The sequence below is a fragment of the Dama dama genome, chromosome 27 (genome assembly GCF_033118175.1).
Source record: "Dama dama isolate Ldn47 chromosome 27, ASM3311817v1, whole genome shotgun sequence".
Taxonomy (NCBI): Eukaryota; Metazoa; Chordata; class Mammalia; order Artiodactyla; family Cervidae; genus Dama; species Dama dama.
Window position 1 is genome coordinate 54,637,501 of NC_083707.1, and position 27,107 is coordinate 54,664,607.

The 27,107-nt window shown below is 37.4% G+C and overlaps 1 protein-coding gene across 24 annotated transcripts in view; it reads right to left on the bottom strand.

The window, feature by feature from the left end:
• Nucleotides 1–27,107, bottom strand: part of TCF4 (transcription factor 4) — a 378,467-nt gene that overhangs the window by 111,776 nt on the left and 239,584 nt on the right. For 14 of the 24 annotated variants that reach the window (XM_061131188.1, XM_061131173.1, XM_061131175.1 and 11 more), the window contains 2 exons: nt 26,719–26,848; nt 26,172–26,221 (listed from right to left, as the gene is read on the bottom strand). The exons of 4 other annotated variants lie outside the window; for them this stretch is intronic. In XM_061131188.1, coding sequence (XP_060987171.1) covers nt 26,172–26,221; nt 26,719–26,848 — 180 coding nt within the window. The remainder of the gene's footprint in view (nt 1–26,171; nt 26,222–26,718; nt 26,849–27,107) is intronic. 6 more of the 24 variants (XM_061131202.1, XM_061131184.1, XM_061131179.1 and 3 more) reach the window with 1 other exon arrangement.

Here is a 27,107-nt window from a genome sequence, read left to right on the forward strand (position 1 = left end):
AGGGAATGGAGGTTAGCCACTCAAAACAGTAAGTCACCAAGCTCTCTGATGGTTGACTGCAAACACCTACCAGGGGTAGGCCGTGTGCCCAAGTGTTTTCTCTGCCACTTTTGGGGAAAAAATTCTTACCAGTAAAATTATTGTTTACAATACTGATCACCTAAAGTACATCCATATTATTCTTAACTTCTTCTCTAAAGTTTTTGGTTCTTTTGTGATTTTCCAAAAACTCCTTGACAGACATATGTGGGATGAAGGGGAGCTAGGGACGCATACGTAGAGCTGTCACAAAACTTTAGAGGGTATCTCACCAGAACTCACAACCTACACAGCAGACCTGCAGTAAAAACTTGCTGAATGAATGAATAAACGACTGCATTGAAAAACAACTAAATATTCTACACCACTTGAGTGCAGAGTCTGGAATGTCTGTATCGTTCAGCTTCCAAACAACGATTTATCTATTCCCAACTCTGCCTTGAGCCCCACTGCAGCATGGCACAGGATTCAGAGAAATGTACAACATGTTTCCTGTCCTCAGAGATTTGCCACATGGCCAAGGTCACGTGATCAAGGCCACGTGACCAGTGCTCTTAATAAAATGGAAAAATAGGACTAAAGACTGTAGGCACAGTCATACATGTATTAAACAATCAATCAGACAACAAACTATTAAGAATAGGCTAAGGAACGGAACTATTCACTCCCAATCACAGATCTCATTAAATTCTGCCCTTTTTTCTGAATAATGACTGCAACACTACACAGTTACTGTGAAGTTCAAATAAACCAAAACACACACATACATGTACCCTGCAGATTGCCTGGAATCAGGCAGGTTAACAAATGACATGAATGAATGAATGAATGATGAATGTATGAACAAAACGTCATTTTTCCCCCAAAATATAACTTGTTAAAACTTGTACAATTCCATGTTTCTAAGTCATTGAACACTCATTTTTTTCCCATATACTTGCTTACTTCTACAATGCTATTCTTTTTTTGCCTAGTATAGCTGAATTAGCTAAACATAACATCCCAAGGATAACAGAGATATTCATCAACATACAGGATTACATAATATCATGGGAACAAGCAAACCTATAAAGTAACTGACCGCCTTTAGGTAAATATCTACCCCATCAGAAAACTGCTGAGACAATGAACACATCTATGTGTGGTGCTCAGTCACCCAGTCGTGTCTGACTCTTTGCGACCCCATGGACTGTAGCCCGCCAGGCTCCTCTGTCCATGCAATTCTCCCAGCAAGAATGCCGGAGTGGGTTGCCATGTCCTTCTCCAGGGGATCTTCCCAACCCAGGGATGGAACTTGCATCTCCTATATCTCTTGCATTTGCAGGTGGTTCTTTACCACTAGCTCCACCTGGGAAGACCCTTCAACATGTCCTCATTATAAAAATATTATAACTTATTTTATACTGGAAAATTTTTATACTGGAGTGGGTTGCCATGCCCTCCTCCAGGGGATTTCCCCAACCCAGGGATTGATCCTAGGTCTCCTGCATTGTAAACGGATTCTTTACCGTCTGAGCCATCAAGGAAGCCCAATACACGTATACTGACAAACAATTTAAATAGCATACAAGTACCTACTCTGCACTAGTTTCATCTTTATAACTAGTTCCCCGTGACAGGTATCACACCATTCCTACTTTAAAGACAGAGAGTTAAGGCACAAGCAGTCTTGGATGACATTTCATAGATCACAAAGCTATAAAATCCCCAGGGCTTAAACGTGAGGGCCAGACACGTCTGTATGAGAATTACTGCCTTGCTCCTCTGCAGCAGTGTGACAGAGGCCAGGTCGTATCACGGGCTTGAGTTTTAGTTTCTTCCTCTTAACACAAGAGCTTCTTTTGAGGCATAAATGAGAGGATACCTCGTTCAGCGTATCAGGGGCCTGTTATAAATGAGAGTGAATTTCCTTGTTCTTCCTCTACTCTTTCCTCTGTGCAAGTGTTCCTTAAATAGCAGTGAGCAGACAATCTCCACCCAAAAGAGGCAGTCACAGAAGTCAACTAATATGGACAAAAAAATTTTAAAAATATAGGACCACACTAAATTCTTTACTACTAAGCAATCAAATCACACTACTGGGGTGAGAAGCATGTATGCACAGATAGATACTTAAAATATCTATTTTCTGTTGATGAAATCAGTATCAGAATCTATGTTCACATATTTAAACATAAATGAATGATCAATTTTGCCAACTCAGAGAAAAGGACTTATCTGGGCTATACCTATTCACTGAAGACAGGAGGTATTAGTGAATTTAAGTTATTCAGAAGCTAAACAACTGGATTTTTTTTTGGTCTCCAGTAGGAGTCACTATAAACAAGACATTTAATTCATAAGTTAATGTTAGTGTTGAGTTAGTAAATAGATATACATGGATTGTTATAAAACTTTTTAATAAATAGTGATAGCTTATACCTAAAAAAAAGGGTAAGTGTTTAAAACCCAACTTAAACTGCGATGACAAAAATCCACTTCATTAAAGATTTAATTATCCAAAGGAGGATGCAGACAGACATGTACACACATACACGCGGACACACAGAATGAGAAGTTTTTCTGATGACCATAATAGGAGACAGCCTTGCAACCTAGCAGTGAACACCAACAAACTGCCTGTGTGGACATTTCTGTACTTCTCTGTATTGACATCTTTAGAATGTAAATTAACTATGTCTGTGAATAAGTGAGGAAGCTTTACTACTTTAAAAAAATTATTTCCCTCAATTGGAATTCCAATTATCTCAAACTTTTTTTTTTTGCCTAATACACATTTATCTGGAGAAAACACTTATCTCACATAAATATACTTGTCACATAATTATAAAAATATTTCTCGGAAGTCGGTATTGCATGAAGAACTGAGATAAAGCACAAATCATCTCGGTCGGCTCTGGGGCCAAAACTTACTCTCTTAGCACCATTTAGATTATCACAGGTACAACAATTTTAACTATTTGTATAGTTCAAAGGTAGACACGTTTCATTTGGAAGAGTTTTATCACAGAAGAATATCAAAGTAACACAGACTGGGAAAGCTAAAGCCTATTTGTGGCTTCATCAGCGTCTTCCTATTTTTATCTTAAATTGGCTACTTTTATATGGCTTGGGTTCATAAGCAGACATCCAAATGGTTTATCACATGATCAAGTATTTATTCTCTTCCTGGCTGGTCAGAGAGCTTGTAGTCATATTGACAGCCAAACCATGTGGACTAATTGTTTTTTTTAAACCAGATTTTTGTTCTATAAATATTCATCTTCCACCTTTTTGCGGCAGTATTTCTCTTCAGAAGAAAGAGGAGTTTTCTCATTTTGCTTTAGATGGTATTATAAAAACTCACAGACATATATTGTTTTGGTAACATGCAGCAGTATGCAAAATAAATGCAAAACACTTTCTAACATTCTTGCATGCCGTTAGATCTGGTTACAGTCATTTTCCCAGTTTTTCACATTTTTCTCATTTCTATGGTAAAGAATACAATGAGTATGTCATTACCCATATGAACATGACATCTCAACAAGCCAGAGATATAAAATAGCACTACCCTTCAGACTGAGAAACATGTATCTAATGTCATGTATGGTACGTTAAAGTGAAACGTACTCAGTGGCAACACCAGAATATATAGATTTTCATGTTGAACTGCAGTGCAAACTGCAACACTTGAATTTAACTGAAGTTCACTTCTTCCTTCCTCAATTTCATGCAAAGACCTGTCATTGCAAAAGTCCTACATTTACCTACTACTAAAACCTCTCACATATTAAATGAAATTAGAAAACGATAGTGCAATTGACACTTTTGATGACTAAAGGAGATATTTTAGTTAAGGAGAAAAGATTTAACATTGGGTTTCTTATTTTTTCCTCAGGACATCAATCTCTCCCCTCTGGGATAAGTGGAAATTTTTCTTTGGGGAAAAAAATTCCTTTATCCTAACCCAGTATGATCCATAGCCAGTCTCCAAGTTTGATACAAAAACAAACCATTTCTATTTTGGTACAATGAGGAAGCATCGCAGTGGACAATATAAAAACAGAGATGGAGGAAGTTGACTCAGATTGCTGCACTTCCTAGATGAGAAAGCGAGCAGGCTTACCACAATCACCTGAATCAAATGAAATAAGACGACAACTGTTTTTTCCGTCAAATTGATGCACGTGTAAAAATTAATTCCCAAAAAGTTAAAGGGGAAATCCTGGGCATGTTTGTTTGCCTGGATGAAGGATTCTGTTTGAGAAAATTTTTTTTTTTTTTTTGAGAAATTTTTGACAAAACGGATTGATGAAGCAGACTGGAATCTGGGCACAGGATGTACACAATTTTTTTAAACATTGTGAATAAATACTGGGCTTCCCAAAGCATTGCTCAATGATTAGAGGGAAATGTGATATCACAATGAAAATCATTTTCATTCTAAACAGAATAATTGTCTGGGGTTTGTTAATAAGCTCCTTTGGAGGTGGGAATTCTAACAACTTCCTAAAGTTTCCAACTGTTGACTACCTTTGCTTGACATCACTGAGCAAATAGAAGAACGAATTGCTGAGCAGAGAACAAACACTTTTCAAATACTTTAATGACTATCTCTGGTAAACACTCAGTAATCAAAGAGTAGGTAAAAAGAATGAAAAAAAAAAAAAAAAAAGGTTTTAAAAATGGAAGCAAATGACCATGTAAGATTAGCATCCAACACACATCTGTTATTGAAATGACTATTTCAAATTACTGTTTTATAAAGTTTCTGCCTAAAAATATTCTTCTGAGTAACCGGGAACCAGCCCCTTGGAGCAAGAATTAATGGCATTTCAAGGAGAATGAGCAGTAGATTTTCCCTCAAGGTTGATTCTTAGCCTAAAGCCAAAGCTGGTCACTGGTCCATTCTTGACCTAAATGTTGGGTTCTTTAACCCCAAATGGCCTTGAATTCTAACTACTTAGTTTCAAAACCAAATGATCGCTTCACCTATTAATCATAAGCACTTAAACATCCACCCCACAAATAAACACAGAAATGACCATGAAGAGTCACGTGAGATAAGTTTTGCACCATCATGCACTGGAACAAGTCCTTATGGCAAATTCCATGAGTAACCCCAGAAGAAATGGTTTTAAAAGGGATAAGGTGTAATAAAGGAAAATTCTGAGCTTCCAAGTAAGTGGGAAATTCATAAGCTTTCACTGAACACAAACAGCATTAAAATTAGAACTGTTTGGCAAAAATCTGACACTGATACATTTTGGTTTCTACACGAGGCCAACCAAATCAGGTATAGGTGAGGAGTGCCCCAAAGTTACACAGCAGTGATGATCATACTTCCATTCATTTACAGCTGGGCAAAAACTGGTCCAAAAGGACATCTTCCTAGTCATGGCCAGCGTTAATAGTGCCAAACTGCCGAATCACAGTCCTTACAAACCAGAGGCATGAAAGTTCCCTCCATGTATTTGGACAAGGGGGTCTCCCAAAATGTCAGTCAGTTTTCTGCCTTCTTTGAAAGTGATTACCAAATGCATTTTGAGAATAAAACAACTTAAAATTTGCTTAATGCAAGTCAAAATCTTAAACAGGTCAACTTTCCCATCCTTACCCCAGCTGCTGATTTCCTCTTCTGCAGCGTGTGACATGTTCTCTAATACCTGCAAGCCATATGTTTTTTGAGTTTTCTTTTTTTTAGGACTTATATGTTTTGTGAGTGTATGTGTGTGTGCTTAGTCGTGTCTGACTCTTGTGACCCCATGGACAGTAGCCCACCAGCCTCCTCTGTCCATGGGATTCCCCAGGTAAGAATACTGGAGTGGGTTGTCATTTCTTTTTCCAGGGGATCTTCCTGTCCTAGGGGTCAAACCTGCATTGCAGGTGGATTCTTTACTAACTGAGCCACCATAAATATGTTTGTTTGTTTTTACAAATGCCAAATATTATTCAGCTTTGAAGGGTAAAGGCAGGTTTTCAACAATGTAAATCTTATCATGTGCCATGCTTCTCCACTCATTAAAAAGCCCCTGTTCTCCCTTAACCTAGAATGTCTTTTCCTTTTTCTGATTGCTATAATCTTACCTATATATCAAGATAATTATTGTGAAGCCTTTCTCTTAAAATTTAATTAAGCCACGTTTTTTACGGAGTCTAAGCACCAACCTACTCAACCACCTATACCAGTGCTACCATGTAAATCCGTATGTATATGTGTGGTGTACAAGGAACAGGAAATACAGTAAGAGGTCAACACCTATCCATTTCGTACATGGCGTGTGTCCTTCCAACTTGCTAGCTATGTTGACCAACTTACACTTTCTTTAATAAAAATAAGTACACTAAAAAAATAAAAATGACTTGGCCCATAAGCGTTCTCAGAGGTAAACGTTTCTGTATTGACTCAATCTTAGCATCACCACTAAACAAATGCCAGTATTTTACGATAAATGATTTTTAAACAGAAAAAAAGTTTAAAAAATTTTTAATTGTATTTTTACTTCTTTTAACGACTTCCAAATTTTTGTTTCTCCAAACAGGTATGTGGGGATGAGACCGCCATCCCCATTACCTGTCATCCTGTCCTTATTAAAATAATGTGGAGGTCAAAAACCAAAATGTTACTTCAAGTTCTGGCTTTATCTAAATCTCAGTTTCTTTATAAGTAAACATGTTTCAAATAAATAAAGTGTTAAATTGTGATCACAACAGTTTTTTCCCCAACTTAAAAATTCTGGGATTTATGTTTTTATGATAATGAGATATCTCTGAATAAGCAAGCCCTGAAAATAAAGAGCTCGTCAAAAGTTGTTTCTGCAGTTAAACAAGCTAAAGCACAACAACAAGGAAGAGATACACAGAAGATGTTAGAAACTCAGTCACTACCTGTCACCTCTTTCTTCATCTGCCAGATCTATAACTCTCAGTCATCCAGAATCAAATTCTGTGGTCACTTCCAGATAAGGACCATTCTAGAATGTACAGCTCTCCAGCAAAGTTTAATGTCATGAACTGTAGCTAAATAAATCATGCACCTACTTATTGCCCCCAATACTATAGATTTTTAAAGAGTAGAGTAGAGATTATGATTTAAATTTCTTTGCCTTCCCCTATAACAATGTTATCTGTCCATAATAGGAGCGTAAATCCATTTTTGCTCATTGAGTGAATGAGGAACAAAAAGATTTATTTCCTTCCTTTCCACAGTGACAGAAATGATCAAGTCCAGGGTTGTCAGAGAAACACATTATAGCCAGCTGTAACTTCACTTTGAGAATAAATCAAGTCTTCACGAAATGGAAAAATGAGGATGTGATTAGACAAAAATTTTCATATAGAGCTATATCTACATTATACTGATAAAACACATACACACACATGTAACCATGATGAATTGTTTCCCCAGTTTTCAAACGTTTTAATGATTGTTTTTTATTTCATGAGCCTGGCCTTTCCTTCACCTGGATTATAAACTGCTAAAGATTAGGGATGGACAAAGTTTTATTTGCTGGGTTGGCAGAGAGCATATTCATTTACACATACACTTCACAGAAGGGGGCTTGGAGGATCTAATTTATCTCCCTTTCTCTTGAGTAGTGTGGCTATTTTCTCAATGGAATAATTAACCGTGCCAACAATATGCCAAAGATATAAAAATGGATACATGCATTGTCACTTTTGAGAGGTGATACTATTATGCCACCTCGGAGGTGCGATGCAGTCTCCTGTTTGTTTCATGTATTTAGTTTTTCTTGGCAAGTCCTCCTTAACTTATTTAACCTATATTCTACTTTAAAATGTCTTTTTATAAACATTTTCTTAGAGGGATGACATATCCTCTGATGGCTAGACGTTATTTCCTAATGACGTGGAGGCAAACAAAACAAAGAAGCAGGTGCTTTCCATGTCATTTCCCCATATTTAACTTTTTTGTTGTCCTTTCCAACACATTCCATTTAACCAGATTTTAGACATGACAAAAAAAAAACTTTGAAAGATATAATTTTGTTATATTGTTAAAAATATGCTGATAAAGAAACTTGCCAACAATTACAGTGAATCTCAGGGTTGATTTCATCTTTCTACTATATATTTATTACCTTGTTACCAGGGCCTGTGTGATTACATCAGTTGTTGAACTTTTAAGAGCCAGAGTCTCTGTATCTATTAGTTTACAAGGTGAATCAGTGATACTGGCTCCTATGAAGCATCATGAAATGAACTCTTGCTTGGAAAACTATTTGTGGCCACTTATATACTTGCATAAATCTTCACAATAGCAGGGACTCTGGTGCACACTGCACTTTCCAGGAAGCGTGGCTCTTAGTAGGTGTGCAGTAAATATTTGCTGAATTTTTAAATTTGATACTTGAACAGATTCAAAGCTAAGTGGGTACACAATGATACAGAGTCATCAATCGTTTCCCACACCTGCTGGCTGATGTCAGATGGGGAGTTATAGACCCCTCTTGACAATATGATAGAAATTATATACTCTCTGTCTCAAGTTACATCTTTGAAGACTGGAATTCTGTTGATTAGAATCTTAAGAGAAAGGTACTAACATTTTGTAAAGACTGGTTTAAAATATACTTGAGATCTGGATACACATAAGTCATATCTTTTATGAAACAAGCTTATTGACATCTGATCTACCTAAAACTTTACTAAGTATATTTAGACAGTTAACACACTTTTGACATTCTTAACTAAGATGAAGGTTTTCAGAAAGCATCTTTGAAAATAAGTTATCACCTTAGTTGTTTGTACCTTATAAAAAAAAGTTTCGTAACTTAATGATATCATCACAGACACCTGATAGCAATGCAACAGTTAACAATCTGTCCGGGTCTCCTTTTAAATTGCCAATTTTCAGATGTGTGGAAGGAAAATGCTAGAATCTTAAATTTGCTATGCAGAGTTGTCTGCAGAGATGCAAACTTCATTTATCTCCCTCTTTATATATTTTTCTTTCTGAAAAATTTTTAAAAGGCTAAGTCATTTTGAACCATACACCACAGGGAAACAGATCGCTTTAATACTCAAGAGATGTTTTATCTCTATTATCTATGGCTCTTGCTGAAAAAAAAAAAAAACCCCAAAACACCTCTACTCACCTCCACATAACCTATCTTAATTTCTTTGAATCAAATGCAGGTGCTTCATTTTAAATGGTGGTCCAATGACTGACATTTAAAACCCCAAAATCTTGGTAAGTGGCTACAATGCTTAATGTTGCCGGCATTCACGGCGCTTGTGCCACAGGAGCAAACTGGGGCCACGCCATCCTACTGTGCAATACGTTTAATTCGAACCCTGTAATCTTCACTGTGATTATCCATTTTGTCATCCTGAAGGCTGCAACTTCCCAGGAAAGTCGGGATAGTGACTGCGCTTTATTTTCCAGTGAAGATTGTTTCTGTGCTCTGTTGTTGAGTTGGGAGCACAGCTGTGCAAAGGAGTTTCAATGTACCAAAGGGTGGTAGGAGAATAATCAGCTCAGAACTTCACCTGATGAGTTCACAAACCACAGGCTACACAAAAAGTATATGAACTCCTCGAGCACCACGATCACTTACGTGACGTTTAAACTGGATCTGTGTCAAGTAGTTGTGATTGATGCTGACCTCAAGGATACTTTTTTCCCCTTGTTTTACACAATATACATAGCCACAGACAAGGACTGAGCCTAATTTCATTTTCCAGCAGTAACTAGCATGTTATTTGTGTTTCACAAGTGAAATGGTCATTGTAGGGACAGAGCTTCAACTGCTCATTCAAATCAAACCATAATACTAAGAGCATTATCTTCAAAAAAAAAAAAATAACGGCTTGATTTAGTAAAAACATTCTTAATAATAAAAACAATAAAACATCCTAAATCATACTCCACATACTTTAAACAGCCTGAAATAACTTTTATTAATAGCATGTAAGTCTTGTATTCATAATTGAGTCTTCAGAGTAAATGGACTATTTAGGTATATTCCGATGAATTATCACAGGAGAAAAGGATCTGTCATTATTTCTAATCAAAATCTCCAAATACATATTTCCAAGATAAATCAAAATGGACCTTAATAAAAGGATTAAAAATCATGGGCTAAGACATCCAGCCTAGGGAAAAAAAAAAATCATTTCAGAAAAAAGGCAACAGTGTAAAAGCTCTTGGCTGCTTAAAATGAGTTTTAAATGAATGAAGGGGGTAGTGCCTGCACCCTTTTAAAAGTGAAAGTGCATACTTCAAAATAATAATTCAGAATTAAGTAACTCTTACTAGTGACTTATCAAGTTGAATTCATAAATTATGACCTGGCTAACTCAGAATTAAAATGATTCACTCTTCAAAATAAACCACTGCCTGTTCTAGAAAACATCTTAAATCTTACCCTAGAGAAAAGTTATTACTTCCTAACACCTTTCTTCAGGCAGAGGCACTCAGTTTCCATTGTCAAAAATATCCATTTAAATGGGTAATAGCCAAATATATACTGATGAATTATTCAGATTTCTCAAACGTCTGGGCAAAAGAAGATTTAGCAAATTGGTACTATATTTTCAGTTTAATTATAAAATAGATTCTTAGGAATTAAAAATAATGTCTTAGAAGCAGACTGAGGCCCAGATTTGGCCACTGAAGGCTGTGTGACGCTCTTGCTGAAAGACAAGAACAGAACAAACACATCCTAGCAGAGTGTGCCGGCCACAATGGTGGGACTTACACCCAGGGAAACCTGTCCTTAATTTATCCCGTTGTGTGTAGATTTGGCAAGAATCTCCAAACATCATTTACATACCATATGCCCTGAATTACCTAGGCACAATGGCTGTGGATAAATATGATGTTTCAGGTCTGTTTGCTTCCTTTTATAAGTTTTGCAGCTTTCATTTCATTTTTCTCTTTACTAAACAATTGAATGCAATATTGTGTGCTGCATTTGAGTGTTTTGCTAAATCAATAAATAGTTCATTGTGCTTTGTGATTAGAAAAAAATGATCTGAGGTAGGCAACCAGGAGGTATTTATTCCTCCTAAGCAAAAATCAAATAAAGGAAATGAGCTCTTTATGCTTTGCACTCATTTTAACCCTCGTCTCCTTACCAGGCATAGAAATTCGAGGCATTCAACAATTAAATAGATAGAAATCAAACATTATGACTTTTGTGGAATGTATAATATTGGTCAGCAAGTTTTCATGTTTAGAAGGGATCCCTGAAAACAGATTCTTGGTAATTCCTGCATCTGTTCACCTTATAATTAAAAGGCATTATTACTGCTTGTGCCTTAGTTTACCTCATTCCCAAGAATGGTATTATCACAAACTCAGTAATATATGTCCAGATTCTCACACTAAATTTAAAGTCAGGTTGATAAAAATGAATACTTAAACCAAAAAGATCAATAGCCTAAAAAAGTCTTGGAGCAGAACTACGTACATATTTTTTGTTGTATACTATAAATTTGACTGTATAAACTTCCAATTAAAAATGACATTCACACCATCATTTTTGATAGAATTTTGCACAGTAGGAATACTCATTAATGCAGGGTAATACAGTGTGATAAGCAGCTTAGACATCAAAATAGAAAAAAAATGCCAGTTGGTCTACTCTTTACATGAGTAAAATGAAACTTAAAATTTTAGATACCTGAGGAATTAATTAAAAAGAACACTTATTGGCATATGTATTTTTTCTAACTATGTCAAATCAAGAGCATCCATTCTCTAGTCAGTTTCTACTAGTGGTCTCATAAAAACACAAACACACAAAAATACTCATCCCATATTTGATGATAAAACACTAAATGCATTACAATATTCAAAATGAAATAAAATGTAATTTAAATAATTTTACTCATCCTACAAGTACCCTCCTAAAGAGAGTGTGTATTTATATATATTTATATACTTATATATTTTTAAATCATTTAATATGAAAGTTTCTGAAATATCTGGATTCTTTTCAGCTTTGGTAAAAGAGGGGCAGAAGCCCATTAGCTACAAAGTGTGGGCACCTGGGTCAGTTCTTGATCTTACACTGGAAAATACAAAGTGGTTATATAACTCTCAGTAAATGGCAGAGGAGTGTGCATATACTAGAAGAGAAACAGGTAAAAGACAATGCAGTTATTTCAGGATCCTACAAAATAATCTGCTTTCTTTAGGGGGCAAGGAAAGAAAAGCTACCCCTTGAAGAGCAGCAATGAAGGGGTTAACAGACATATGCTGTATAATTAGGAGATGCATTAATGATTATGAATAGTAAATGATTTGCTGCAAAGAAAAAAAAATTTTAGTCAAAGGGACATGTACCTATCTTACATGTTTATTAGTAACTGTATATAACTAGAGAATTCTGCTATTAAGAATCTTGCATTATTGGTATAAATACTTCCAAGGGTACATCAAATTGTAATCTTTCATACGACATCCATCAAACCAGGCTGGAGATTTTGACAAACATTAAACACAGTAAGGAGGCAATTATGTATGCATGATTTAATCTGCAACTAATTAATATGCAAATTTATTCATATGTTAGTTACTAAATTAAAAATGCAAAGAAGCCCTTATGGTGATTCTCGAAATTTTGCACAAACAGAACATTTAAAATGTAAGAAAAATGAAGTTTTTTAGAAACCTATAACACACTTTTAGTGTCTCCAGAACCTGTTGCATTAAGACTCAAAAAAATGCGTGTTTAAATACTAGATAATAATTTAAAAGGTGTGCTAATTTTATGTGAGAATGTGGGAACAGAAAGGTTAATCAGAATTCTCTCGAACTCTTAAGAGATACACTCTAATTACCAGACAAATGCTATTCTATTTCTAAGCTTCCGACCCTGCTTTTAGGGTTGTCAAAAGTTGGTCATCTTACTGATATCTAGTACAAATGGTTAGGGGAATAAATAGTATAAGAAACCAACTAGATATACTGAAAATTCCAGGGTAACTTGGAGCCCATTTGGTGCTCACTAAACACACAATTCACTCAAGATGGCAACTCGCTCTTTTCGCCTTTGGGGAACAGCTCTTTGCAAACAGAGAAATTGGAGGAAAATCTTGAGGGAGCCTAGAAATTCCCCCCAACTCTCTTCCGAATGAATCCTTCAAAGAAAATAATGCCACTAACCTAAGAGCCACCAAAAAACATAAGGTAACTTCCTCTGAATTCAATCTGGCTATTTCAGCCCTGCGTTTTCCAGACAGTCCAAAACTGATTCGAATCTCTGATGGGAGAAGAGGGATGTGGAGTCGTGTGATTTAAAAATATCTTTGGATGTCTGCATACCGGGGAATATCCATTCAAGTGCCTATTTTATCCTTTGGCACCACAGCCTTCTGCGAGCATCTGATTTCCCGGTGATTTCCTAGTGATCAGCAGCGAGATTTTGTGTGGATCACCTCTGATCTGATTACCTTTCGCATCCGCAGTCCGACGGGCCATGTATGCAGCTCCGGGAGCTGGCACTGGGAACAGCTGTAGTGGCCTCAAGAAATCAACGCAAGTCAACTGTATAAGGAAGCACAATAGACGCATCTACAGCTCTTCCTAGGGCACTGAACCCTCACCCACGTTAGGGGGAAAAAAAGGAAAAATCGCCATCAGTCTCATCGCTGCCAAGTGACACACAAAAAGGAAGTTAGCCATTGGCTGTTACTTTTATTCACAGTCTGACTCTGATCTCCCAGCTTCCCTCAGCCCCTTCGGATGCCAAGCGGGCTACAGCTTGCCCATTTCATTTCGACCACGGCAGCCAAAAAAAGCAGTGCCCCACGGTGCAGCGACAAGCAGTCTGTTTTGATATTAGTACCCCAGTATGCGTTGGGAGACAGTCAGATGTCCCCAAACTATGTGGCCTCCCCAGAGGGACCCGGTCCCGGCCTTCCCTGGCTGCAGAGATGCTGAGCCTGCCACAAAGCCTCCGCTTTGAAAGCACCAGGGCAGGAAACGCACCCTCCGCGGGACTCAGACAGAAATGGCGGGGAGGGAAGACTCCTGCCCTCCAATCCCACACTCGTGTCTAACTGGAAATATTAACAGCCTCTCCCCACTGCCTGCCAGCCAGCAGACGGGAGCGCAAACCGAATTACGTAAGGAAAGGAGTCCTTTTCTTATGTAACTGACTCTTCGTAGGGGATAGTAAGGAAACATCAGATTTTCTTATTTTTCTCTCATAAAAGAAAGAGGTTGACGTGGGGGTTCAGACGAATGGTTCCCCCCCCCCCCATTAATTCTCAGAGAGGTAGGAAAATGATAATAAAATCCTCCCTTTCGGTCCCCCAGACACTCTGCTCCCTCTGCTCAATGTACAGACTCTGAGTCTAACCTGGTTTAACCCGGAATGCACCTGGGGTGTGCTCACTCTCTCCAGCCTTAATACATCATGCTTTTTAAGGTCTGCAGTGAGGCAGCCTCAGGTGGAGGGGCCCCATTCCTGGGTATTTCAGGAATCTGAGAGGAACCTGAGGCATGTTTAATTTGTACAGGTGACTCAATTTTGGTTGTGACCAGAACTGAACATAAAGCTTTTAAAAAAGCCTCAATGTACACATTTATGCATTCATTACACAGTGTTAAATCTAATTTGTTCTTTTTACTGTCACAGGAAGCACATGTTTAAAGCAATCTGTTTCCTCATGTGAATGCTTTCCTGTCTGTTTAAAAAAAAATTGCGACACACTTTACCCTGAGTAACCAAGAGGTGATCATAAATATCCCTAAATAGCATTAAACAGATATGAAAGACATTAACACTTTCAGAATGCCAAAGTAGTATTAAAAAAAAAAAATTCTAACAGATGCTCCTAGGTCAAAAAGTGAAATGTGTGTTTCCTGAAAAAACACTCTCATCAGAATCATAAATGAACTGAGGAGGGGAGTGAGGTGTTGCTGAGCAAACCAGGATCCTTTTGGTGAGGAACTCAGCAACCCATTGCCAAAGTGCACTTGCCATAAAAAGCCCAAACTGAAGTGGAAGTTTGATGAAAACCAGTATCCTCTGCAATCCACAAGGTGGCAACGACTACGGCTGAGAGGCGACCCGGCGGGGTCTCTCCCACTTCCCAGAGAGAGGTTCTGTCTCTGGAAACCCAGGCATGAGCTCTGCTCTGGGAAACCAGGAAGAGGTCTGGCCCAAAGGGACCTTTCCTGCAGCGTGTTATGTGGGGCCTGGCTTTGCTGGACCCTGAAGTTGGCTGGGAAGAGATGTTTGTTGTGAAATGTATCGGTCATCTCTCTCTCCTCCACCCTCTTTAGCAGATTTTTTTTTTTCCCCTTTAAATGCAAGAATTCAAGAATCAGCCCTTAGGAAAAAAAACTGTTCTAGGTTTCCCACAGCTCACAAGAAAAAATACTGTCCCCCTCCCCACCAAATGAATTCAGCAACGGCATTGAGAAAAAACGCATTACTAGGCAGCAAAGGGCAGAACCCCCCAATTCTTTTATTTTTCCAGAAAACATGTGTATAAATAATCCTGCGTATTGTTACAAATGGACATAGACGTCCTGAACAAATGGAACTCCATCTTACTTTAGAAGAGAAACACACTGCCATGCACACCCACCTAGCCAAGAACCTCCGTCTTCTCAGATGAAGCCAGAACCCCCGGCCTGACTTCCTGTGAGTGCCACCACCAGCTCTGCAAGGGGAGACCAGGGGCATCACTCGGGAGCCCTGCTTCTGGTCGCTTGCAGGATGACGCTGATGGAATAAGAAATAAGAAGCATGTATCTCCTTATCACTTAGAGGCAGGGCTGATTTAGGCATAAACAAATTACTGGCAGGGAGAATCATGTTATGAAGACTCTGTCATCTTGGCCTAACGTCCTCTTCCAAAAGGGAAAAGATGGGGAACATCCTTCCAACACAAACTCTGCAGAGCGGTTTAGTCGATGACTAAAAAGGCTGACGAGGTGTCTCTGACTGATGGAGATACCATTGTAAGGACAAAGAGAGAGAGAAAATGCTCGAAGTGTTTCCTCAGTTCAGAAAAAGCAAGTGGTCTCCAGTAGGTAGACTTTTTCTGAATGCACTTGAGACACTGGCCTCAGTCTCCATTTAACATGCAGGAGGGGGCAGGGTAAAAATCTGCTCTAGTGCAGGACGAATTGGGAGGCTGGGATTGACATATATACACGACTCTGTCTAAAAGAGATAACTCATGGGGACAGACTCTATAGCACAGGGCACTCAGTGCTTTGGGGTGACCTAAATGGGGAAGAAAGAGGAAAAAGTGGGGATGCATGTCTACAGACAGCAGATTCACTCTGCACAGAACAAAGTAACACACCATGGTCAAGCAACTAGAGTCCAGTAAAAATTTTAAAAAGAAAAAAAAAAAAAAAACTTTAACTTTAGTGTCTGAAGAAAGGTAGTTACTCTGTTGCTGACAATGCACTGCCAGGGCTTATCATGAATATCATTCGCTGTCATAATTTCTAGATACCTACAATGCATCAAGCATGCTCTAAGCACACTGTATGTATTTTTATAATTTATCACGATATCCTTAGGAGGGATGTATATTTTCCCCATTTTCCAGGGAAAGAGTCAAAAATAATGACATCATATGCCCAGAGCCAGGTAGCTAGTCACTGGCACAATCAACTAAAAAAAAAACCGGGTGATCAGATTCTGTGCTCTTAACCAGCAGATGATACTGTTTCTAGTAGAGAAATCCTATCCTGGAATATCTGGATATTCTAGTGGATGTGCCCGGATCAAAGTTGTGCGTTATAACCAGTGACTTAAGAGGTACTGACGGTCATTCTACAATGAGATGAAACTTCTGAATATTCAGTTTATTCCAGATTGTCAAATATTTGCTAAATGAGCCAGGTTGCAGAAAGTTTCTGGTCCACAAAGTGTTGTGAACAGCTACAGCCTCATGGATAAGGACGCAGACAGAAACCTCAAGGGCAGACTGCCAAAATGACTATCCCAGCTCTGCCACATCCTGGCTGTGTGACCCTGGGCATGTTTCGTCACCTCTCTGCACCTCTATTCTTCTACCCAAATAAACATTAGCGCCCATCTCATTGTATCTGTGAAGGAATATGATTTAACAGATGCAAAGCGCTCAGTGTCTGGCACAGAATAAACACTAGGTTAAGGGTCTGTTACCAGTACACCAACATCAACTCATTCAGCAGGCATTACATCTATGAATCTTCTAGACCACAAAACAGGCTTGCGACCTAACCAAGGCCACTAAGTGAGTAAGGAGGGGACGTGAGACACTAAAGTAGGAAGATTTCTAGTGGCGTCATTTGTACACGACTCTACCACTTTATTACTGTATTCATTCAATGGAAATATATTTCTAAGTAATATGCAGAAAGCAATGAGTTGAGTTTCTGTGACACAAAAAAGATGTACATAAAACAAGAAAGACCTTTACTCTCTCCAAGGTGGTTACAAGTGAGTAAAAGGGATTCAGCTGCTCCATAAAAAAACCTAAAGGACAAAACATCCCTGTGTCACACTGTGTGATTTTATTTTCTGAAATGTACAACTTTCTCAAAAGGCCAGACTTTCTGCTCTTTTTAAAATGCTAAGGTCATTCCCCAAATTGGGCTGTGAGCGACATTACACTGAGAATTTCCCTAAACACCAAGGACCTCAGTTGTGAAGCTTCGCAATTTAGATAAAGGATACTCTGAAGAGAAAGAACTGTTCAACAATACATGGCATGTCTGGCTTTTAGCTTAGTTGCAGCAATGCTTTGAATAAGTATAAGTGAAGAAAGAAGTGAATGAAGGAATGAATGAATGGATGAAAACTTCTAAAAATGACTTTTCCCCTCCCACCTGGGTGCTCCCAGTTTATTATAGGGTTCCGCTTAACAGCTAGATTGCTGATGTAATTTATTAAAGGGAAAACAAAATAGCATTGTTTCTAAAATACTTATTGGGGTTTGAATCTTCTAATTCCAACTGTATCTGTCCATAATAAGTATGTTTGATTCTATTCTCTTTTGCCCAGCACTAAGCGACTAAGCTACAGATTATATGTGACAACATCTCATACATTTAAAAATAAAATTCACATAAAGGCACTCTATGAGGACTCCCTAGGTTTTGCCACTGAAATTTCACTCACGAAGCACAGGCCTTACTATTAAATAAAATATAAGTGGCAGAATGTGTACCTTTTTATTATACAACAATACTTTCAAACAGTATAACAGTTATAGAAATAGGTTTATTTCCTATTTAGCTTCATGGCTGAAAACATTCAAACTGATTCAACAAGTCTCCATCACCAGGCCATGAATATTCTTTTACACTCTCAGCTTCAGGAGAGATGACGCATGAGTTAAACACTGTTGCATCCTTAAACAAATTTATTTTTATCTCCTCTGCTAACATCTCAGGCTATTACACGTTCCTATCATAAAGCCCAATTTTTATACTCCACTTCTTATTGAATTATTTTGCACTTCAAGTTCGTTTCATAATGAGCAAGCCAGAAAATATTATTGTACCCTGGGCTTATACACCTGAGCACCTGTGAAACAGCCGAATTCCCCAAACAGGGTTACTCGAAAACATTACCGCCAAGAATCAGCCACCTACTTGAAACTGCCTTCTCATAGCAGCTAATGATATAATGATATACTGTGCCAATCGGTAGAATGAAAGCCATTACAATATTATTATAAGTATAATCCAGGAGGCATATTTAGAATGATATGGGCTGGGAGGGAGGAAGCTGCTGGAGACAGTTAGGAACTCTGTCTCAGATGATATCAAAATAATTGTTCCCAAATAGCATTATTCTAAAATCCCTGGATGGGAACAGCAAGTGGTGATAGTGACGGGTCTTGTATGTGCGTGGAAGGCAGGTACCGCAAGAGTCGTTTTTCTCAGAAAACCTATCTTTCTAACATGAGTCCGTGTTTCACAAAGGACATGCTCTTTCATCACCAGGGCTGAAAAATACAACTGATAGAGAAAAACACACCAAGATTTTCCCTTTATACTTGGCCATGAAGGGAGCAGCACAATACAACATTCCCATTCTTCTGAGACACTGAGCACTCAAAATGAATGCAGTGACATGTAACCCACGCACAGACCCTCCTCTGATCACTCCAGAAGTAAACGCTTGTGGATCAAGTTTCAACCCTAGCAGGGTGTTTATGATTAATTCCTCAGACGACAAAATTAGACTCGAAAGACAATAGTGGGTGTCTCTGCAGCACAGAAATGGAATTCTTAAAAGATTCGTTTCAAAATCCCATTTGCACATTCTCTCGGAATTCAAATCGATATTTCTCCCTGAAACTTAAAATCACCCTTATTTCCAAGCCTGAAATTTTCCAAACTGCAGACTCTTCTGCACTACCTTCATTTCTCTGAAGAGGGAGTACAGGCTCTAGAAAAGCTGAAAACTCAAACAGCTCTGCACCTATGCAACAGCTGCAACCAAAAAAAAAAAAAAAAAAAAAAACCAACCCACGAAACACCCAGAATCATTCACATGCTGCTTGTTTTGAGATAAAATAACGGAGTACTTACAATTACAAACTTTGCACTGAATTTTAAGAAAAGCTCTCATTCCTTTGAAAATGAACATGTTTGTGTACAGACACACACCCTGGGACAGTTAAGACCAAGGCTAAGAATCTCATGCTATTGCTTTGAAACACAACTTTATGTTCAGTTTAAGAATTCAGTGCAATTTATGAAAAATAAAACAATACAGCAAGTGTCCATCAACAGCCTGATACAATCTAACCTGCCTTAAGAAAATAAAACTTCATTGTTTTAGAAGAGATTCTTTATAACTTTTGGGATTGTTGCTACATATTTGTTCTAAGAGCATCTTATTTAAAATCCTCCAAATTCGATCTGACTTTCATTCTCAACTTTCAAACAAAAAATTTAAGATTGCTTGAAGACAAGACACACCTTGAAAAAGCAGAGTTGTCAGTAACTGGTGGTGATGGTGGGAAAGGCGCAGAAAGAAAATTCCTCAATGTTAGAAAATCAACAAATGTTTCAGTCGAGGAAATATTAAAAGTTTAAAAGATGATGCTCAGCCAAATAATAGGCCAAGCATCTCTATTATTCCACAAACATAAAATAAAGGTACTTGAGCCAGATTCTGCAGAACAAGTTTCTATAATTTCCGAACACACGCAAGCCTATCACAATTCTCTCTCTAGCCTTTCCAGCAGCCTTACAGTAGTTTCTTAACTTCTTAATAATTAAACCACTCAGAGGAAGCCCAAGACTTCACTGCAAAATATACTCTTCAGTGAAGGTGATAATGTAAGGTTAGAAATCACAGTTGCCTGAAATATATTTCTCTTTTCTCAACAAATGAGTCCAGTTCTACACTGAATGCTATTGTTCCAGGTGTTGTAATTTCAACAGAAATCTAAGTGGGTGAAATACTGAAAACTTGGTTAAAAAAAGAAAAATAGATGAAGGTGGGAGGGGAGGTGCATCACAGGTGCCACCTCAGAAGAGCTTGCTTAGTAAGATAGTCAGATAAAGCTGGCTGAGAAGGCAGCCCCGTGGTGGAGAGAGCTGATGGCTGTGTCTTGTGAGTCTTTCAAGCACACATCCTTATCCTCTGTAAGGATAATCCGAACAGAGATCAGAAATACACAAACCTTTCAGCCATAGTTAACTGAAGTGTTTCTCTTCTCCCTTACCTTTCTTCTCACTTTATATTTAAGATACACACACATCAGAAGACACCTTTAAAAAGGCAAATTTAAAAGGAGCAGAATTGGATTTCAAGACAAGGAGGGCAGTGGAAGAGAATCCTTATGATTCTGAAATTCCAAACAAAAATATATAAACCTTTGAGCAATCTCCTGAGACACTGGAATGCCTTACGGGATAGATGTTGTCTATTTGGATGAATTTGATAGGCATTCAAAATTACTTTTCATGGAATAAAAACCCTCAATGTAAAGTTAAATATAGACATTCTCCTCTGCTTGTTTCACAACCAGCAATTCAAAGAAAGCACAACTTCTATAACCTATAACTGCAGGGGAAAGGAGAAAACTGGCTTTCACAGAAAACAAATAAATACTTCTTTTGTGATGAGTATTTTTGTGACTTTCAAGGTGCTTCCCAATGTCATGTTACATATTCTGTGTGAATTCTGTGAAAAATACTTTTGTCCTGTTTGGAATGATTTACTTGCATTATCCTTCACCTTCTTTCTGCCTATACATTTTCATAACAAATAAGCATAATTTAAATAACCACACCTCAGACATCAATATCATTAATTGGGAATAGGCACTTTAAGTTTAAAGGTAACTATTGTGAGCTGTCTAATATTTTAATGTGAACACCTACAGTTAAACTTTTTCACAAATTATCTGGCTTCTCTAGGAATGATCTTTCAAGAAGCCTCCCCCCACCTTTTAAATCTTGTCACACAATTGGCTTCTTCTAGACTTTTCTAAATAGGATGGAGCCCAGGTGGCTGACACTTAGTTCACTTTAAAATCAACATAAATTTTATTTTAGCAAAAGTTGTATTATCACTCAAATTAAAATTTTGTTCTCATGAAAAAGCATCATTATGATTTCCTTGAAATCAATTTCAAAAGTAGTGGGGGAAATTAAGTGTTTTAAGTACTGAGTTTTTCAATGACATATATATGTATATGTATATATAATTTCTTGGCTTCTAATAAGAAAGAAACAATTGCCAAGTTCTCTTTTAAATTGTGATTTCCTCAAGCATTTGAGAAAAAAAACTTATCTAAAAATATCTTAGGATATAAACTCAACATCATGTTTGCAACCTTCAAATATGAAGGTTTTTATATAATGGAAAATACTGAGAACAGTTAATGCTGTGAGCATTATACAACTTTTCCTGTTATTTCTAAAAATCTCTTCTGTAAAATAATGTCTCATCCAGACTTAAAGATTTTATTTTGCTTAAGAAGTCTACCCTTAAAAAAACTGGTTAACCTGGTCTCTCTCATGCACATTGAGTCTTTATTTTTCAAGTCTACCTAAGATTAACTTATATCTCAAATTTTCTTGGAGGGTCCAAATTTTATTTCAGATTCTTTACCATAGATGAGATTTCTTTCTTTAAAATTCATGTGTTCATGTATTTCTGACCACTTACAAAGTTTGTTAGATCTTTCTGAATTTAAAAGCAAAAACCAAACCAAAAATCAACTGCAATTTAACACAGAAAATAGACTTTCTTAAAAAGTACAGTTTGGAAAAAAAAAAAAAAAAAAAAAGATAGCCTGTAATAAGAGAGATTATAGACTGTTTCTAAAGATAAAACTTCATATTTCCAGAGAATTCTGAAGTTCCAAGGATTCCAACTGAGGATGTTAGTGAGACTGTCACTAAATTGGATTAGAAATGGAGATAAATTCCACCAATATTTGAAGTAGAAGGGTTGGAGCTGTTAATATAGTTTCTGGTTACAAGTATATCATTTTGAAACAGGTCTTATGTGTTTACATTTTGGTGGGTACACTAAAGTTTCTGAAAGACAATGTCCTTTGTGTCTGTGTTTTTCCTGTGTGTTTGGAAAAAGATATTTTAAAACAGCAACACATTAAAAAATTGTTTTTGCTTTCTAGATTTTAATGCTTCCATGTTAACTTCTAAGAATCACGGACCATTTTATCCAAAAATGTGATTCAAAGTGATATATTTTTCTCTGCACGAATCATGACTCAATACGTAGATGATTAGGCTACACAAGATAGGAAATTTGCTGGACAGCGCAGTAAAGTGGAAAAATGTTAAGTTTAAGATGATATATGTTTTCAAAAAGAAAAACCGAGATGTGGAAATCAAACAAACAAGAAGTTCACGGGCAGATGTGAGAAATTAGGCAAGATAAATCCTTGCATCCACAAAAAACAAAGCTGTATTGTTAAAGTCCTATCCAAAGATGAGGGCTATCAGAAATTGAGATGTGGCTGAAGAGGGCAACATACTAAGACGAGACAAGAACACAAAAATGTTCCGCAGTACTAAGCAGGGCTCTTGTGGGCAATTAGGTAGCTGTCAATTTCACACAGCTTCTCCTTTAAGAAAACATCACCCCAGCCCTTAACTATGGGCCTCTGTTCTCCAAGGGGACAGACTCCCTTCCCGCCACTGCGCCTGTGCACCGCGACCCTATCACTGCCATGCTTCCACAGTGACTCAGGTCTCCGACGCAGCGCACAGCGCAAACACAGCCAAGGGGCCTGCCAGGTCCATGACACGACGTTGGGCCGGGCTTCTGTTTTCTCTCTCCCACAGATGCTGCAGTTATTTTCAAAAACAGGGCCAGGCCAGCCCCTCACTCTCCCGATTTCCTGTGAAGATCCAGCCTAATGGCAGCAAGAGAGAAGCCCGGCTTCTGTCCCGAGTCGTGCCATAAATAGTATCTGATTACAGATGTCACCACTTAACATTTTCCTTTATGGTAAGGAAGAGAAAGGGCCCATTTCGAAAAGGAGGGGAAAAAAAGTGAGTTGACGGAACAGATTGTGACAGATTTATTAGTATTTATCATGGTAAATATGTATTGATGAAAACATATAAATGTATTTATCCAGTCATAATCACTCCAAAAGAAACCTTTTATTATCCCCAATTTTTTATCTGTCATAAAAATATTCATAGATATCAAAGTAAGTTTTAGAAGCATCTTTTTATGGGATAAACAGTCATAATTTTATTTGAGGACTGAAGATACAGAGATACTGATCTACTGGAGCAAAAGTGTTATAGTATCTAATACAGATCATCTTTTTAGATGAAACTGAAATATTTATTTTATTCAGTGATAAGGCATGTGGATTCTGTTATCAGTAATAAGCAATCCAATTCATACAACAAAGCTAATATAAACTGAGCTAAACTGCTATTAAAAGAGGGCTGAGATTTGTTGAAGTAATGACAATAAACAGATGATTAGATTCTAAAATCACCCAAACTGCCTTCTTGCTTAAAGCAGACAAAGCAGCAGCAAAACAAAATTTTAAAATTACAAGGATAAAATTCTCATTTCAACTTGGTTTTCCTCCTTATCTTTCAAAAAGAGTTCTTTATGGAGCAAAATACCAAATATTCCTTAAGGACCATTAAAACATTTAGCTAACATAAATTCTCAAAGAAGAGGAAACCCTAAACTGACCATCAAAAGCCAAAAATTAAGTACTACAAATTTCCAATTACAGATTTATTGGGAAGCAAGGAAAGACACTGTTATAGTTCTGAACATATGACAACATATCAGTAACACATAACTGTCTTAACAGCAAAGAAAAAACAATACCAGTTACATATTCTATAGTGGCCAGTTAGCTCTATGGAAAATACCTAAAAATTGACAATGAATTATGAGAAATTGTTGTTGACAATGATTAAGTGGATAGATAATATCTAATGCCACACCAAAGCACTCCTTAGAAACTGCAAATTTCTGCATAATTTATTTCAGCATTGAAAAAAAATAAACTAAGTTAATTTGAATATACATAAACAGTGTACTATCACTTTAACTTTTGCGTTGCTTTTATAGACGAGTTTACTCTATCATTTTAAAATATTCAAAGGTCCACTTATTGCATTTCATATGGTCCGTATTAGGTTCAGACATGTTTAAAATGTAAACAGCTGTGAGTACTGTGTCATTTGAAGTTGTCATAAAAGCTATTAAAAGCTATAAAGTTTCATCTACATTAAATCCACCACAAATTTGAAGCTTAAAATATGGTTATAAAAACCTGAGAGGATGTTAGTCAATTTCAAGACAACACAGAAACACAAAAATAAAACCACTCAGTATGTTTTTAAATGACTTACTGGTAGTCCAAAGTGACTATTTTATACACCATTGGCAGTTTTATTTACACAATATTTTTCTATAGTTATGGATAATTTTGTGATGCTTCTTCAATATTACTGAGTCTCTGATAATTAGCATACAAAATTTGTTTTTTCCCTGATAAGACTTATTTTGATATAGTCACTTAATAATTTTTTGGATGAGCTGAACTGAAATCAAGTCAAATACACAGGTGTTTGGGTTAATCTAATCTTAGCACATTTGCAAAACCCATTATTCTTCTAATTTATTAAAAATGAAATAAAAACTAATATGCAAGCACTGATTGGTAATATTATTTTCAGAACTCTCAATATAATTTTATTTTAGAGTACAAGAACTTATGATAAGGCTCATTAGCATTCTTTTCAAAGAATACTAATGCTCTACAGAACACAGCATTAAATTAAATTAAAACTATATATATATATATATATAGAAATTTATCATAGGAGGGAAGGAACAACAAAAAGCAGGAGAAAGTAAGGAGGAAACAGGGAAAGAAAAGAGAAACTCATATTTTGATTCTATATAAGGGGGAAATTACTAGAAATGGACAGATCTAAACAAAATTAAATTACCTAGGAATTCAAATTTGAAAACATGTCTTCATATATATGAACATATATATATATATGGATGAAAAATAAAACATCAAGTATTTAACTGTGATCACAACCAACTTTTGTTATGCTGGCAACTGGAGAGACCCTCAGCAACCCCGGCTCAAAGCTCCAGGTATTAAAAAGACCCAGAATGCTTTTGGTTCCAGCTGGATTCTCCTAGTTACCACCTGGTATTCCAGACACAAATGGCCACCGAGGCAGCTACCTTCCCAGCCTTTATTCAGTGCCCTCTCTAGAAAATAGAGACATTCTCCCTGCACTCTGGGCTGAAACCCATGTAAATTTTTCCTAAATCCTCTCCACAAATCTCCTTTCGCATGCAAATCCATAAATCATCATAATACCGACAAAGAATTTAACCAACACATGAAACTAATACTCATTCTCCTGAAAGCTCTGAGCAGGTAAAACTCCTGGAACTTCAGGCACCTTTTCAAGGCTCTCTTCAGAGCTTAACCAGCTGAATATCAACACACCCACCCTGTCTTCCAGGATGTGCAATTAATCACTCCAACATGGGTCAGGTGGCTGGGGGTGCAGGTCACTGCTACCTCATCCACATTCTAGATAAAACACGCCGCTCTGGCGGATGGGACCTCATTTACTCCTATCTCCTTGGCATCAATACAGAGCCGAACAAAATAAACAATATACAAAAGCAGAAACGAGCAGTACTTACTGAAGATGGCAAACCTGGAGGGACTTTTCGAACTTTCTTTGTCTGAACCTCTGAAAGAAAATGAGGAGGCTGTGAGGTTCCCTGCGTGCCCATTCTCCTAACTCAGACAGATTACACCACGACACCATTTAGAGTCAACCAGATTTTCTTAAATCGTTGCTTTAGCAAAATGTCACTACCGCTACCATCTTTTTCCTCTGGCAGAAATCAACGTCTGCCTCGTTCATAAAAATGAAGAGATTTAACTTTTTAATGCTTTGGTTTTTAAAAGAGGTTCCTTAGCTGGGCGGCCAAGAGAAAACAAGAAATAAGCATACACCAAAATAGTTCTCCTGCTACTGTAAGTTGTTAACATACCCACTCAACATATTACTAGCGGGGGGAGGCGGGTGATTTATGAGCCCGAAGATTGAGCACAATTTTATGGGGCTTTTTTTGGGGGGCGGGGAGTGAGGATAGGTTGAAAGGATGGTATTAAGAAAGAAAGAAAAAGAAAGAAAAAGATTACTAATAATCACTCAGGCATTTAAAGAGAGGAATACCTTACCCAGGGCACTACCGTGAAGAGGCCTCCTTCGGGGGTTATTGCTAGAATATTGATAATACTGGGAACCAGGTTTGGTGGGCGAAAGGGTTCCTGGGTTGCCCATATCCATGTCACCTCCAAGGAGACTCTGCTAAAAGGTTAAAAAGGAAAAACAAACATATAAGGTTCAGTTTTGACATTTGCCACCCCCCTCACCAACTGATTGTTAGTACTTAAACCAATGCAATAAAGGAAACAGCATCTGCTAAAGCTGAAACAATTAAAACCCAACCCAGCAGAAAGGAAAAGAAAAGCCGTCTAAGAAGCTACTCCGAATTTGTGAATTTTTAGTTCTTTAACTTTGGAGAAGAAGGTAGACGGTGATGCTTGTTAAAAAAGATTTTCATCTT